General features: G+C 44.4%; 1 protein-coding gene across 6 annotated transcripts in view; it reads left to right on the top strand.

Moving 5' to 3' along the window:
• Nucleotides 1-16,515, top strand: part of NECTIN3 (nectin cell adhesion molecule 3) — a 196,960-nt gene that overhangs the window by 74,987 nt on the left and 105,458 nt on the right. For 2 of the 6 annotated variants that reach the window (XM_045001872.1, XM_045001871.1), the window contains exon 1: nt 1,268-1,474. The exons of 1 other annotated variant lie outside the window; for it this stretch is intronic. In XM_045001872.1, coding sequence (XP_044857807.1) covers nt 1,333-1,474 — 142 coding nt within the window. In that variant the 5' untranslated portion in view covers nt 1,268-1,332. Of the gene's footprint in view, nt 1-1,254; nt 1,475-16,515 lie in introns of those variants that run through there. 3 more of the 6 variants (XM_045001874.1, XM_045001876.1, XM_045001877.1) reach the window with 3 other exon arrangements.

Consider the following 16,515-nt stretch of genomic DNA (forward strand, 5'->3'; position numbering starts at 1 on the left):
TCTCAGCAGAGATGCCAAGTAAAGAATGGAGAAGGAAAATAAATTATCCTCTCACCTCTAGAAGTGTTGCCCCCAATAAAAGTTTAGATACTTTGATGGAGAAGTGTATGGAAGCTTGCACTGCTGCTGCCCATTGTGTATCTTTTGTGTAAATACAGAACTTAAAAGCTGTCAAAACCAGACTGGCATAATCGAAAGCCAGTAATGTTCCACAAAAATAAGTATTTGTTGATCCAGTAAGCAGCTATCACCTAACTTTCTCATACTGACTGCATCCTTTTTTCCTCTCTCTCTCTCTTTTCCAAAATAACTGAAAACACTGTAATTCCACAGCATTTTTATGCTAGCTTCTAGAAGTATTTCCAAAGAGAAAACACATTTCTTAGCAGTTGTGGTCACTTGCTGCACTGCTGAGCTCAGGTGGGTTACTTGGAGCCATGTCACGACTTTGTGCAGAGGAAGCCCTGGGGTCCCACAGCTGATCCGTGGAAGAAGCTCTGTACAGCACACCTTTTTCTCTCCTGCTGTGTTTCTGGGTGTGCCTGTGTGTCTTTCAGCTCCTCACCTAGGGGATCCCCTCACAGGGGAAACACGGCTGCCAGCTTGCTCAAGAGTCCTCCTGAGTGCAGACTGGGGGCTTTTACAACGTGGGGCTAAAGCCGCCCTCCCACCCCCTAAAATGAGGGGCTCACCAAGCCGCAGAATAACTTGGGGGGAAGTGCGGGGGAAAGGTCGGCAGAAGGCGGGGGCGACCCGGTTGAAGGATGGACGAGGGGGACGGAGAAAGGCGCCCCGGGGAGCGAGAGGGCAGAAGAGGAGGAGGAGAAGGACACAGAGCAGGGAGGGGAGGCAGCACAGGGAGGGACAGCTCCAGCCAGCCAGCGGGCGAGCGAGCGAGCGGAGTGAGTGAGTGAGGAGCACTGATTTCCCCCAGCCCTCCTCCGGCGGCGGCTGCAAGTGGGGAGGGGGAGGAGAGGGGAGGGGCGGGACGTACCAATAAGCCCCCGGGGGGGAGGACACCATGATACCCCGCAGCTCCCGGGGCTAGTCCTTTGGCCGGCGGGGGCTGCACCGCCCCTGGTGTGGGCGGGCGCATTGCAGGGCGGGGTGTGGGGGGGGGGCGAGACGGTTTGCCCCGGGGAGAAGGAGGCGGTGGAGCGAGCGGCTCCCCCCCCCCGGCGGGGTGGTGCGGCCCGTTCCGAGGAGGGCGCTGCGCCTCCCCGCTCAGTGACACACAGACCCGGCGCGGGGAGGCGGCGGCGGCTGGTCGGGGGAGCGGGGCGGGCTGGGATCGTAGCGGCGGCGGCGGCGGCTGGGAGCCGAGTCCGGAGCATGGCGGGGACCGCGGCGGCCGCTCCTCCCACCCGCGGGGAACTTTCCGCTGCCGCCGCGGATGCTGCCTCCTCCCCTCCGCGGCGGCCCCCGGCGCTGCCCGGCCCGGGGCTGCTGGGGCTGGGGCTGCTGCTCTGCTGCGGTGAGTGAAACTTTTCCGCGGGCGGGGCCGGGCTGCGGGCGGGCGGGGCCGGGGCAGTTGCCGGAGTTCGGCGAAAGTTTTTTTTGCAGCGGGACGGACCCGAGCGGGGGCGGGCTCCCGGCGGGGCTGTGCGGGACGGGAAGAGCCCGGCTGGCGAGAGCCCCCCGCGGGCGCTGGGGGGACACCGGGTCTGTGGGGGCGGGAGAGCCCGGCCCGCTGCCCCGGCTCCCGGCGGGGGGTGGGGGGGTTTGCCGGGGCGCGGCGGCCGGGCGCTGTTGCCGGGCGCGGGTTGTGTTTAGATTCCACTTGTCGCGGTGGCGGCGGGACCGTTACGGCGGGCGGGGCGCGGGCGGGGTGTCTCCGTGGGGCCGGAGCCTGGCGCGGCGCCAGCTGCCGAGCGCGGCTCCAGCCCCCCTCCCGAAACAGAGACTCCGGCCCGGAACAGCTGGTGGCTGGAGCCGAGTTGACTCCGCGTACAGCGGGGCGCGGGGTAACGGCAGCAGCCGCCGCCCCGCTCAGCACGTGGGTCTGTAAATCACAGCCCGGGGGGGCTGGGCGCTATTTGCGGGTCTAGGGTCCTTTCTGCCCCCCCCTCCCCCCGGCCCGGCGAGTTGATACCGACCCGCTTGTGGCGTCGGGACCGGGGTCTGCCCGGGGGACTGTCTATGATCCTCTCGCCCCCTGGCTGGAGACATAGGAGGCAGCGGTACAGCGCGCACAGCCGGGTGTGTTGGGGGAGTTGAGGAGGTGGGTTTTCTGCACGTGTGCGGCGGTGCCTCACAGAGGGGTAGAAATGTTCCTTGTTTCTGATGCTGTCGATTGAACGCTGCCCCCCCCCCCACACGTTTGCTAGCAGGGGTAGCTGCTTTGGGGGTGGACGTGTTCAGACTCCCTCCCTGCCGGGGAAACCTCGTTTTGCCCCCCTCCGAAGCGGTCACACGCCCCCTTCATGCCTTTGCCTTGAATCTGCTGCTGTTACTGAGAGCGAGGGCTTAAAGCACGGGGACCCACCTGTGCTTTGATGTGGCCACGTGTGGGAGATTTACACTCCCCCCAACTCTGCTCTTGCGGAGAGTAGCGAGGTCGGCAGAATGGTTGAAATTACTCAATGTCTTGTTGGAAAAGAAAGGGGGTACGGCCTGTTCGCATTACGAGTTATGGGGGAATACAGGAGGAAAGTTGACTTGATATTGGTCGGTTGTAAGAGAGAAATTAACGCAGCAGTAATTATGTCACTTTTCAGCGCAATGCCAAGTACCCAGCGAGGCCTCTGCTGCTGCTTGTCGCTTGCTGTGCACCCTCCTGGCGGTGGGCTTGATACAGAGACTGGGAGCAGTGTGCCGCGAGAGTGCTTTGCGGCAGCGTTTCAGTATTCAGCGAGGTGCCCTTGCAGGGAGGGAAGGAGAGCGCTGCTGCTGGAAGTGCGAACTGCTGCATCATTGCCTGAGGGGGCAGACTATCACTAAGTGTGCTTCACAAGGGTGGGGTAATAACAATTGGAATCGCAGACGCGCTCAGGCTCAAGAGAGCTCTGGCTAATCGTCCACCGTACTTTACTGCTTTCTGTTTTTTGCAAGATGAGGTTCTCCTGGGCTCAGTCACGCTTATTGTGAACACAGCTTTGTTTTGCTTTGAATTGGGAGATGATAGTGGAAGCAGTTTTGTGTGATTGGCTAACAGGGTTAACTTACCTGTCCAGGAGATGGTTATTTGTTGAGTTTAGTACAAAAGTTAAATGTGCAACATTTGATTTAACAACTTGGGTTGTGCAGATTTAGGTAACTGACTTAAATCCGGGTGAGAGATGGTCTTGTTGGCATAGATATGAAATACTGTATGATCTAGAAGTGTTGCAGAATTAGTGGAGTTGCAAGTGGTTAAGCAGAGCTTTCATATGTGTATTTGGTGTGTGACATGCAGAAATTGCTTCCAGAGTACAGTATCAAATCTTTATGTGGACTGTTTTTCTTTTTCTGACCTTTGGGTTGGAAGTTGTTAGACAACTAAAATTCAGCTGATCTACTGTAATTATTACACTGAATAAATAGATTTGAAAACTAGATGTCTGTAAACTTACACAAAAATTGTAACTGTAGTTTTGACATTTTTTTCTTAACTAGAAAATTGCCAGATAATCAGTAGTTAATTAGACACACATAGTTACCATGTTTTATACTTGGCTGAAGGGACTCTCAAGGCAACCATATTTTAATTATTTATTAAAATATAAAACTTCATGCTGAGCTATAAGCCGACAACTTGTTTTTCTCTAGATTGAGACAAAAGAATAAAAATCAGTCGGGTTCTCATGCACTAGCCCTGTACTGTAATGGGGAGGGGTTGCAAACAGTAGGGAGGCATGTAAGTTTCTTTCAAATTCTGTTTAAATAAGAAATGACTAGTGTATAACCTGTAATTATAACAGTGTTCGTCCCAGGATGTAAGAGACAAGGTTGGTGTGGCAGTATCTTTTGTGGAGCCCAGAGTGGAGTGCTTATGCTGCCAATAGCATGTAGTTGGAAAGTCTCGCTCACCACAGAAAATGTCACAAAAGTTGGTCCAATAAAAGATGCTACTTCAGCCAGGTCGTGTCTCTACTGTAAATCTTGCAGTAGTGTTTCCCTGAAACTGATGAGTTGAATCAAACTGGGTTTGGCATTAATCAGCTCTATTTAGAGCTCTGAGGGGCAGCTCTAAATATTGCAAATCTATAATGTATGTTAGAATAAAAGGAATACAAGACCTTTGGAGCTCTTGTTTGTTTTCCTGGGTGTCTCATGAATACAAAATAAGTTAACTTTTGGGGACACAGTTCAAGAACTAATATCTCCATTGCTGCATGTCAAAAGGTTGTGTGGCTTCTAAAGAGGAAACTAAATGCACTTGTGTAAGATGTGGGAATATTGATAAATGACCAGTGCAAAGTAGACAGTAGCAGACTGAATCAGTGGTAAACTGATGGTCAAACTTTTAATTATCAAGCCTAGTAATGCATTTCTTTTGTTATAGTTACCTAATATTCATATTGCAAGTGATAAAAGGCATACTTTCCTAGTCTTGCCAAACTGGACGGCTAAAATCTCTTTAGTTCTGGATGACTGTTGATCTATGTAAACTACATTGAATGCCATTATCTATTTCATTACACTTAAACAACACAAGGCTTGTCATAAAGTTGGAATGCCTGCTTTATGTAGTGTGATGTTTTTAGCCTGATTAAAAACTTGAATTGGGTAAGTGTCTTGTATAGATGTACATAGAAACCTGAAGCACACGAAAACATTTAATGATTCTTCAACAGCATTTTGCTTTCTCTCAACAAACAGTCCTTAAACTGTCTACTAAATCTTGGGCTAAAATTTCCCACTTGCATGATTTCTTATCTCTTCCTTCACTTCTACCATCATGATGCTTAAATGCTGCTGGGTACCAGAGTGGACACTTCCTGGACATGAGAGAAACTTGTTTGTGCTCACCAGAGTAAATCTTTCCCTGTTACTAGCTAGCTTGGTGCCACAAGTAGTCCTGTTCTTTTTAGGCTCTGTGGCCTTCGCTTTTTCCCAGTGCAGGTTAGCAATTTACACCCCTCAGTTTGGTACACTTGAGTGGGCATCCTTTGCTTTCAGTGTGCACTGCAGGTGTCTGGATTTGCTGACTCAGAAAAAGCAGTACACCTTAGTTCATGCTTTCCTCAGCACAAGGAGATTAGACAGGTTTATAGTAAAAACAGACTGAAGTTTATCAGAGAGAAAGATTTGCATAAAAGCAAGTATTTGGAAACATAAGGCTATAGGTAAATGGAAAAACATAACGTGATCTATAGCCTATATTTACTTTCCTGTCTTATAAGGTAACTTAGTATCTCTCACACACAGGTCATTCCTTGAAACACTTGTCCATTTCCAAAATCTGGGATTCAGTTTTTGTGAGACTCATGCTGGAAGAGTTCCTTTTCCTGTAATGGATCATCACTTGTTCCCCTTCATTTTTATACAGTGATATATCATTGTCTTTTGCCCAAAGGGGTCCTGATTTCTGAGAAGTCTCCTAGGTTTGCTTGTCTTTGAAGTATGCTCAAGGTTTCATCTTTTTTAGACCGTAAACAAAGCCCTCTCCTTTGTTGGAGGTCCATTGTTCCTATGTGGATCGCGTCAGCCCTGTGACTTCCCCTCCTCAGGTGATACGTTTTTTACTCCCAGTGGATTTGGAACACCATATTTCATGCACCAACATCTTAGAAGAATAATGACAATCAACTAGTTTTTTTTCTTTTGGTAGAAACCATATATGACCCTCTTTGCTCTAACATTGAGAAAATGGTCAGACACAGATATAATCTTGCTACCAGAGCTTGTTTGGGCATGTTGTTGGTGTCACAGCCAGAGAACAGGTCTACTCTGGGACCTGCTGTACACTACAGAGTAAAGTCGATGTAAAGCAGCTTACATCGACCTAATTACGTGTATCTACACAACAGCCTTGCTCCTGCACCAACATCATAACTCCAGGTCCATGAGAGGAGTAAGGCTTATGTCAGTGTAGTTAGGGGGATGTAGTGTCCGTGTAGACACTGTGGGTTACTTACATCTGCTGTTGACTGTCATTCTTGTCATCCTGCTGGAGCCATGAAATTGACGAGAAAGCCAGGCATGGGTTGTCACCCCAGGGCAGGTGGGAAGCTCCAAGTAGAACTGGGCTGCTGTCCGGGTTCCTCGCTCCCAGCCAGATAGCTAGCTGTGCTCCTGATGGGGAGCTGCATGCAGAGCTGAGAACCTGGACTCTCAGCACTTCCCACTGCCTCTCCTAAGTCGATGGAAGTGCACCACTGACAGAAGGAGGGTGGTGAGGACATGAACCACCACAGTAATTACTACAGTGGCTGTAAGTCGACCTAAAGTAAGTCAACTTAAGTTTGTAGTGTAGATGTGCTGTGGGTCTCACATTGTTACTACCATTGCATTATTCCACCAGTCCTAACAATAGTGGGAAATAATAAAGAAAAGTAGCACGTGATCTACATTGCTATAGTGCAAAGTAAAACTTTCTGGTATGTAACCAGAGTGTACCTTAAAAGTTCTGAGCCCTTATGGAAGAGAACATGATGATCTAAGAGTATGGACCTTCTGTCTTCGTTACTCAAGCAGAATACAAAACATCCTGGAAAGGGGGTATATGTGAAGAAGGAAAAAAAGGGGGGGGAGGAAACCAAAAACTAGCAGCACCTTAGGTTTTTATTTAATGCTTCTTTTCCAGCTATACAGTAGAACTTCCGTTATTGATGCTTATTGATCCATAACTTGCCTGAACACCTGACACTGTTGCACTGCTTACCATTAACATCAGTAGCGGTGCTGTAGTGAAGTTCTGAAGGCACATCTACACTACAGGTGCACCTGTGCCACTGTAACGCTCATGTTGTAAAGCAGTTCTACTCATAAGTGTAAACTAATGACTGCTTCCTTACCTTGTTTCCTTCTTAGATCTGTGGTGTGTAAAAACACAGATTGAAGCAGAAAGCTACATAAACAAAAGTGAGGTTAATGGGAAAGATATAATAAAGTATGATGCAGTTTTAAATACAAGATAGCCTCAAGGAAATACTGTGTCTGTTTCAAGAAAGCTTTTTTTTTAAACAGTAGCTTTAAAATCTTTTTTTTGCCTTTTACTGAAGCTTGACAAGAAATATCTCTGAGAGGGGGTTGAGTTTAAGTTGGTGATGAAAAAAATGTATATTCCTTAAAGGAAAGATTGACGTATGAACTTGAGAGTATAGTGAAGATCTTAAAAAGAAGGATGGTTTAAATTGGTTGGATTGTAGAAATTGAAATGCAGGTGTGTGGGGACAAACAAGGAAATGGGAGGAAGAGGCTACAATGTGTGCATAAACTTCTGTTGTGTGTTATCTATCAAAATTATGAGCAGACTGGTCATACAGAGTTTGATGATACTAGCTTTTCAATGGAAATCAAAATAAAACTGAAGCCAGTAGACAAGGTAAACTCTAGCGTTAGATTAAACCAATTTTCTACGTTTGGGTATTTCAGAACATCCTGGCTCTTTCTATTATTGCTAAAATAGTTTGACAGGTAATCTAAGAAGGCAAATGTGACTATGTGTACCTACTTGTTACAGATAACAGGAAAAGCAGATGGAGTTGTGTAGAGGGCCTAAAAGGAAGAAGAGAAACTTGAGGGATAACTTCCAACCATGAATAAGATAGTGGTTACTGCTGAGATGTATTGACATAGGAATGTGTTAATTTCAGTACTGGATCACATTCAAGGCTCATCTAGTCCAGTTTCCTGTCTCTGATAGTTGCCACTCACAGTTCAGGGCAACTGCACCTGTATTTCCCTTTAATGGCTCAGTACTGGCACCTGCTCTCAGGCTTCCAGTTCTGCAGCTGTGGCCCCTCTTGGATGGAGAGATGTGTCCCTTTTCCTCCTAACTAGGATATTTTCAGGCAACACCATTCCTTGCCTTCACTGTGTATTTCCCAGGACAGAGTGGTTGTCAAAGGCCTGCTTGCTTTCTCTTCAGAGAAGTGTAATTGCTACAGTTGTATGGTATTACAGAATGTTTCCTATGCAAGCCTACTTTACACTTAAAATAAAAAAGTAATAGAGAAAACATGTTAAAAAAAATTAGCCTATGTGCATGCTAATAAGCTTACCAGATTTAAACACAACCCTAGCATGCATTTGGCAAGACAAGACTTTCAAATTCCAACCCAAGGAGGATTCTGCTTGAGCTCAGAACAAGCACCCAGTCCTTCCAACCCTGTCCTAAGGATTGGGGCCTTCGTGTACCAGGGGTCATGCTGGTCCCTAGAGAATCCAGCTTGAACTAGCATGTCTTTCCAGAACAGTGGCTTCAAAGTGTTGATAATGGAGGAAGAACATTAGTATTCCCCCTCCCTACTAAAGAAGGTATGAACGCAGCATCAACGCATATACAATTGCATTTTTAATACAATGTACCCCAAAAGTATTAATCCTAATTCAATAAAACATTATCGAATGGAATTGAGGCTTAATTAATAAAATTTGTTCAGGATATTGTCAGTCTGTCCAGTTGCCACCAGGTAAGTTAGAGCATGAGGTAAAAACGCCGCTGTATGCAGATGTGAGTTAATGTGCCCTAAACCTGGTAAGAAATAAATAAGATCGTGTCAGAAACTTGACTCACTGTGAAGTGGCAGAAATCCAAAGAAAAGAAAATGCCCAAGTTGAATCCTCCACAAGAAGCTACATTCAGAACATAAGAACTGCCACACTGGGTCAGACCAATGGTCCATCTAGCCCAGTATCCTGTCTCCAACAGTGGCTGGGTACCAGAGCTCAGGGGAGTGCCAAGAACCGGGTAGTTGGGGTGATCATCTGTTTTTCCCTTCTTGTTTTTGATAGAAGTTAAGGGTCATTCTTATCGTGGAATTGCATCTCTGACCATCTTGGCTAATAGCCGTTGATGAATCTATCCTTGTTGAATTTCTCTAATTCTCTCTTGAACCCAGTTATACTTCTCACCTCCAACATTCTGTGGCATTGAGTTCCACAGGTAAGTTGTATTAAATCTGCTGCCCATTAATGTCATCAAATAACCCCTGGTTTTGTATTTTGGAAAAGGGTAAATTACTCTTTTCTATTCACTTTTTCCACACCATTGATGATTTTACAGAACGTTATCATATCCCTCCTCCCTCTTGGTGGCCTTTCTTCTAGATGAAGAGCCCTAATCTTTTTAGACTTTCCTTGTCTGGAAGCTGTTCCATCATCTGGAAAATCATTGTTGCCCTTCTCTGAACCTTTTCCAATTCACTGTATCCTTTTTGACATGGACAACCAGAACTAGACACAGTATTCAAGGTATTGGTGTACCAGGATTTTGTATTGTGGCAGGATATTTTCTGTCCCTTTCTTAATAGTTCTGTTAGCCTTTCTGATTGCTGCTGCTCACTGAGCTGAAGATTTCAGAGGACTATCTGTGATGACTCCAAGATCTTTGTGAGTGATAATTCAGAACCCATCATTGTGTTTTCTACTGTGCGTACCAGTGCACTTACCAGTGTTGAATTTCATCTGCCATTTTGTTCCGTCACAGTTTAGTTAGATCTTCTTCCCTTGATACATGGCAGGTACGGTAAAGAATACAAAACAGAAGAGGTCTACACAGCCAGTGGAAGTTTGTGCAAAAAAATGTTCAAGGTGTGTGTAGGGGGGGGAGGGGGGGAGGGAGACTCTTTGGAAACAAAGGAATCCAGGAGATGGGTATGATTTACTTTGCTTGGGTTCTCCATGTTCCTTCCATGTCAGATGGATTTTATGGTAGCGTATTGATTTCTCAAACCTTTTTCAATAGCAGGTGGAAGATGAGATCTTCAGCCCCAGAGTCAGTCTCACACTAACTTTGTTAATATAGTGTTAAATTAAATCTATATTAATTAAATATCATGTTAAATTAATAACAGGTTAAGGTTCAGAAGTGACTGCTGAAGAGGAACTGAAGGAGAAGCCCTAGCCCTAAATTGGAGTAGTCCAGAGTTGCAGTCAAAGGGCTGGGACAATTGCATGGCCAAATATTTGTGTTAGATCCTGTTCATTCATGGGATCAGTGTGGCTAACCTGATGAGCCTCAATAAAAACTGGATTGGTATTTGATGGTAATAGGAGAACGAGTACAGACCCTCTTGCAAGAAGGAGCTGTACTGCGGCCCTCAGCACAGAGCTAAGGCCAAATTCTGCTGCTTACCAAAGTGAAGAAATGATGGAGAAGAATCATAAAGCAGAGCACTTGATTTTTGCTGACAGTAGTATGTCCCATGGTGACCGTGAAGGTAGGCTGGGGGGAAGGTGATGTACCTTGTAGACTACGAGAGGCTGAAGCAATAAGGTGGGAAAGTATACTTTTGCCGTTGCAGATAACTCCAAAAAATTAAATGATGCAACAAGATGACTACACTAAATGTAGTCAGCATGATCTGGCACACTTCAATTTAATGTGATGGTGCCAAGCTGAAAAAAGTCATGCCACTGGGTAGCTATTCCTCTAGCTTTCTTAGAGATGGCATGAGAACAACTCTACAAATACTACATGTGAGAGAGAAAAAGTACCCTACTAGTCTTAGAGAGAGTGGAAGCTTCTCTGGGATAAACATCAGAAATTAAAACAAGTTAAGGCAGCTGAGACTGCTGGACTAAAAATGGAGGAAAAAGTATGCCAGAATGAAAACTCTGGCAATTGGAATTTACAATGGATGGTTTAAAAAACAACAAAATTCACTACCTGTGAGTGTATTAAAACGTATACAGCTGCTAAATATAATAGAAATTAGAATTAAGTCCTAATCTATTTGAAACTCTGCAAACTACTTTAAATGGACTAAGGAAGTGGGATACATTTCTAGCACACATTTTTGAGAATTTTAAAGTAATTACTGATTACACAGCAAACATCTTTGCGATGATCACATGTCTACAGCAGTTGACAGCATCTGTACTCTCAGTGAAAAGTTAATCTATTTCCACAGAGTTGATCGGAAGCCCAAAAAGCATGTTTGGACAGTCTTCAGACACCAGAACCATGCATACCCAAGTACGGAGAAGACAGACCTACAAGGTGACAGCATATTTGCAGCATCTTAGGGTACGTCCATACTACCCGCCCGGGTCGGCGGGTAGCGATCGACTTCTTGGAGTTCGATATATCGCATCTCATCTAGACGCGATATATCGAACGCGCTCCTGTCTTGCGTACCTTAGTTCGAAACCCCCCCCCCCCCCCAAGTGTAGACCAGGTCTTAGTTGTGAGATGATGCAAGCCATTTGGATAATGAAATAATGAACAAAGCTAGGTTCTGTTTAAAAAATAAAATGGCTCTTTTGTTTTGAGACATAAATCTACTGTGGCACACAAAGGAAATGTCTTGATGGCTGATATTATATAGAGACACTCAAACCCTGATTATCTAAAGGCTTCACATGATATGGAAGAACTGAATTATCTGGCTACACCACATGACAATACTGAGTAAAAATACCTACTGTGGTTGATGATAAAGGACCACCTGTAACCAATTTTTAAGCCATGGTTGGGGAGGTGGTTTTGAAAATTGACCTGTGGCTTTTTTGCAATAACAAGAGTTGTTCAAAACTTATCAGAGAAGCACAGGGCAACCCTTAATTGGTCACAAATGAGCCAGTTCATCTGATTGTGGGTCAGCAGCACAAATGCCAACCCTCTCAAATTTTCTATAATCCTTCCAAATTTTACACATAATTACAGAATTATTAATTCAGGGTTAAATCTATGAATTTTGCAAGTGCACACATTTGTTGTCACTCATTGCGATTTGGGTTGGATGAACATGGTAGTTAATGCTTTGGCCATGGAGGGCGCTCTTCTCTACCTCCCCTGTGTCACGTGCAGAATATGCTGTGAGGGCCTGATAGGAGGCAAGCCACAATGATTTTGAATAGATTGGGGGCACTGTTGGATTCACCATCCAAAACTACAGGCTGCATGTTGTGCTCTAACTGTCCCACGTGGGCCCTGCTGGACTATGTTTATGTGCCCTAGGTTCTTGGAGCGCTCCTGCGGGGTCTGCAAGCAACATGTGGCCTTTGGCTTCAGCAGTGCTTGTCTCCTACCATGAGATCCTCACTGCAGTCAGGAGGGGAGAAGTAGTTGGAGGAGAGGGAGGAGGATATCCTGGGAAAGGCCAACGTAATTAAGGGCCCAATGCAGCATATGTTGGCAGCTTTCCTAGGGCTAGTCCTCTGCCTTCCTCTTTTGGGGTGGGGGTGAGGATTACAACGAGGGGAGTCTGAGTTGGTCCAGGCCCACCAGCTGTAGACAAGAAAGGGAGGTTGTGTTTTCTTGATGGGGAGAGAGAGGAGTTCCAGCTTCTTTGGAAGGAGGGCAAGATGGGGACATGACATTTTGGAACTTGCTGTGAATCCAAACAACCTCCCTGATTGGTTTAATCAACATCCCTAAAAGTCTCAGCACAGGGTTGGCAGCTCTGCAAGAGGTAAGACTTCAGCCAGATTTAGAGGTAAGGTGATGTTTTTAGTGATCTTGTTTCAAGGATATGTGGCTGAGAGTTCTCAAATAGGACTCAGGCTTATTTTTTTAAACTATTGAAGTCTAATCTAAAACTCACTAGAGTTGAAACTGTGACCCCGGGTCCTGAAAAGCTGAGAGTTGATTCTGGATAACAGATGGATGTAATAAGGGATGTGTCTGCAACAAAAAATACATAGTTTGAGCTGTGGTGCTTGGTGCTGCAGAAACAGCTGTTTCAAAAACTGGATTTCCACATCCTGAGCAAAGGGAGCTAACAGACTTAGAATTCCTCAAATGGGTTAACTGTCATCATCAGTTATGAGACTTGACCACCCAAATGAAGAAACTGGGGCTATCTTGAATGCCAGAAGATAACTAATCTTAAAACCAAAGTGTGAAGCCAATGATTTTCCTAGAACTATAGCATTGCTGAAAGACTTTTTAGCTTGGTGTGGAAGAAGGTGAGTTGTCCTAAATCAATAGCAGAAAGTGAGGCAGAAGTTTAATCTTCCAGGCAGTAACTCTACACTGAATGTGATAGAATGAGTAATGCCACTGTATAATCCCTGATGCCAAAGATGCTTGTTAATGTTATTTCCTGTGACTCCAAATACATCATGATACTAGGAACAAGGAGAAAATCTGTTTGTTAGTGGGCACCAAGTATACAATGCCCGTTCTTCACTCTCTCTCGTTCTGGAACCTTGCAAAGAATTCTGTGAAAATCAGAGTTTGTTCCCTTCTTATGTTGCATTTCTGCTTAAAACATAAATTGAATTTGAAAAAAGAGTATACTTTAGGTGAGCGGTTTTGCAGTAGCTGTTACTAGGGAGAGGAGGGACTCTTTGCTCTGTAGGTTAATTCTGGAGGCTCTATAGAAATTCTAGTATTTGAGTCTTGAGCTTTGGGGGGGGGGGAAATAATTGGGTTCAGCTGCCTCTAAGATGCTTTCCCAAAGAGCTGCCTTTTCTCCCCCACTCTGACAGTAGTCACATCCCAGCTGGCAAGTGCAAGATGTGTTAGTAGAAGGGTAGTAGCCACGTTCACCTCCTAAGATGGATAGCCTTAGGGAAGTGGGAATACACGCTTTGGCATTTGCACCCCTCCCATCTGAAGATAATATTGGAGGGGCTAGCAATGTGTCAGTGAAATTGTCCTGGGGGCTCACTGGGTGGCAATAAGCAGAACTCTGTCTAAGTGAGCTCTCGCATGCTTTGAAGCATAAAAATGTCTTAAGTCCAGTATTCCTTTTCTGGTGGTTCTCAGCTGATGTTGCTTTATTGAGGGGATAGAAGAAATAAGGGTTTATAATGTCTAGTTAAGTAGTGTTCTTCCCCGATCAAGGGAGTATGGTGCTTAACCCTCTGAGACATGGTTACTTCAAAGCCGTAATATTTCCTTTCTGATGACAGCTGATTAAGTTCTGGGAGGTAAAATATGGCTCTGGTGTAGCTTTACAGAATTACCCTAGAATTTAGCTGAAGAAATCCAAATGAGCAAAACACCAGAGTAAATAAGATATGGGTACGTAAGACGTGGGGCTGGGTTTTGTGACAGTGAATAAAAATGCAGAGCCAGACCTGGAGTGGTATTTGATCAACTGCAGGAGTGAATAAATTTGGCCTTCAGAAAAACAAAAACAAAACTTACAGAAAGGGAAAATAAATGAAAACGTGAAACAAAAATGAGATCTAAGATAAACGAAAATCTGATACTGTTTCATGGAAAATCACAGGAAGTTGTTGAGTTCTGATGTGCTGGGATAAGAGGATGATAGGTATGCCCACTGGGTACAGTGTTTCAACATAGATGTGTTTCTTCAAGTGTCAGCCTTATGGCCACTTAAAAAAATGACAGTGAACTTGAAGACATGTCCCATCTACATTGTTGTAGCTGCTAGTCTAGAGTCTGGCTCTGTACAAGCTTCTTTTCAGAAAGATAGGAGAGAGCCTGAAGTAGCCAGTCATGGAATAAACTGACTGTGAAGGGTAAGCTGCTTTGTAACTTCCATTAGAGGCCAGCACATGCACGGAGGAACAAAAGTATGCTCAGTTACAGCATTTATTAAATCTCAGTTGATTTGAGGTTAATCTTGCTATTGAAACTCCAGTCATTCTAGTTAGCATATAAATAATAATGGCTGTTTTTTGCTCTGAAACCACTTGCTTTGGGGCAATGAGTTGCACAAGTGATTGTGTGAAAGTTTTTTGTACCAGATTTAAATGTACTGCTGATAAACACAGTGAAAGTCCACCCTCTCAAAATACAAGTGTAATAGAATTAAGTGTGCCTGGCATACCCTGTACATTGTTAAATATTTCATATGTTTATCATCCCCCTACCACCTCAAAGATAAAATGTTCCCATATTAACAAACCCTGTTAATACGGAAGCATTTTCATGCCTTTAATCTTCATAACAATTTCTGAATCACTTTGATTTCTGCTACCTCCTGCCTTGGAGGATAACTAGGAATTAGTTATGTGCATATGATCATATGTTTGATATTCTTTTGCATCCTAACACTTGAGCTTTTTAGACTGAAGCTGCACGTTAATAGGTCTTGATTGAGCTTATGACAATGGCTCTTGACTGAAATGAATTGAACTTTTTTTGTATAGAACAGGGTAAGGCATGTTGAAAGCTAGAATGTGCTTTTTTTTCATTTGTCAGCAAAGAAGTTCATCTACTGTTGCCTGTTCTACTTTAGTTAGGTCGCTCTATGATTTCATTCTTCGGTCACCTCAGTATCAGCTTCTTCTTGCAGATCATTAATATACCAAACACTGACTCTGGTTAAGAACCTTGCAATGTCCTCCTAATAGCTTTTTGCTATAACAAAAATTGACTGATTTCTGATCATTGACAGTAAATTGTCTCCCCATAAGTACTGTACTTTGACCATCTTTGGAGGGGCTTTTTCAGATGCTTGAGTCATAATTTGGTCTCTTTTTTTATCTGCTACTTGAGATGGTAAAAGTTAGGAGTAAAAGAAGGAAAGTAAAGATTAAACTGGTAATGAATAAAAAGGATGAGGTAGTAATAAAACTCAATTTATGTAGTGTTTATCACTAATTCACTGTAGATAAAATGTTGATGCAGAGGCAGAGCACACAGGAGGAAAACCAAGGAAAATATACACTCAGCTGATGCTTTTTATATTATTTGAACACATGTTTAGAAAACATTAGCAAAAGTAAGATCACAAATACATGCATCTTTGTCAGCGGAAGCTGGCAGAGCCCTCTTAAACTGTTAAGAAATAAAATATAGTGACAAGAAGAATGAATACCCTAGGTGGTGAGAGGGCGGGAGTCAAGAATGAGGGAAGAGGAGAGAAAGGATCTTCATCTTAAAAAAATAAATAAAATCCATCACTTCAACAAGTCAGAATGACAGTCTTTTTGGTTTTTTAAATGCCAAAAACATGAACAAACTAAAGTCTTGTCTGACTTGGTTTGTCTGGACAGCTAGATGAAGTGAAGTGTTGTGAAGGGTAAGACTATAACAGGGTTAAAAAAAACCTATTAGCCAGGATGGGAAGGGATGGTATCCCTAGCCTCTGTTTGCCAGAAGCTGGGAATGAGCAAAAGGGAATGGATCACTTGATTACCTGTTTATTCCCTCTGGGGTACCTGGCATTAGCCACTGTCAGAAGACAAGATATTGGGCTAGATGGACCTTTGGGCTGACCCAGTATGGCCATTCTTATGTTCTTAAAGTGGTTGGAGGCTAAGTCCTCTCATAAGAGGTACTCCCATTGGGCACCCAACAATGAGTTGGGTATTTAAGGTAGATGTTAACTAAAAGACTTCCTTACAGCCTGACAAAATAACAAACCGGTTGGTCACTGAGTTATGTCCTGTGATGTCATAATTACATTTTGTTAACCGGAGATGTGATATTAAATATATATTTCATTTTTAAAAAAAAACCTTTTTGTGGGATGAGTGTAGAGAAAAGTAGAGCTCATTTGT

The sequence above is a fragment of the Mauremys mutica genome, chromosome 1 (genome assembly GCF_020497125.1).
Source record: "Mauremys mutica isolate MM-2020 ecotype Southern chromosome 1, ASM2049712v1, whole genome shotgun sequence".
Classification (NCBI taxonomy): Eukaryota; Metazoa; Chordata; order Testudines; family Geoemydidae; genus Mauremys; species Mauremys mutica.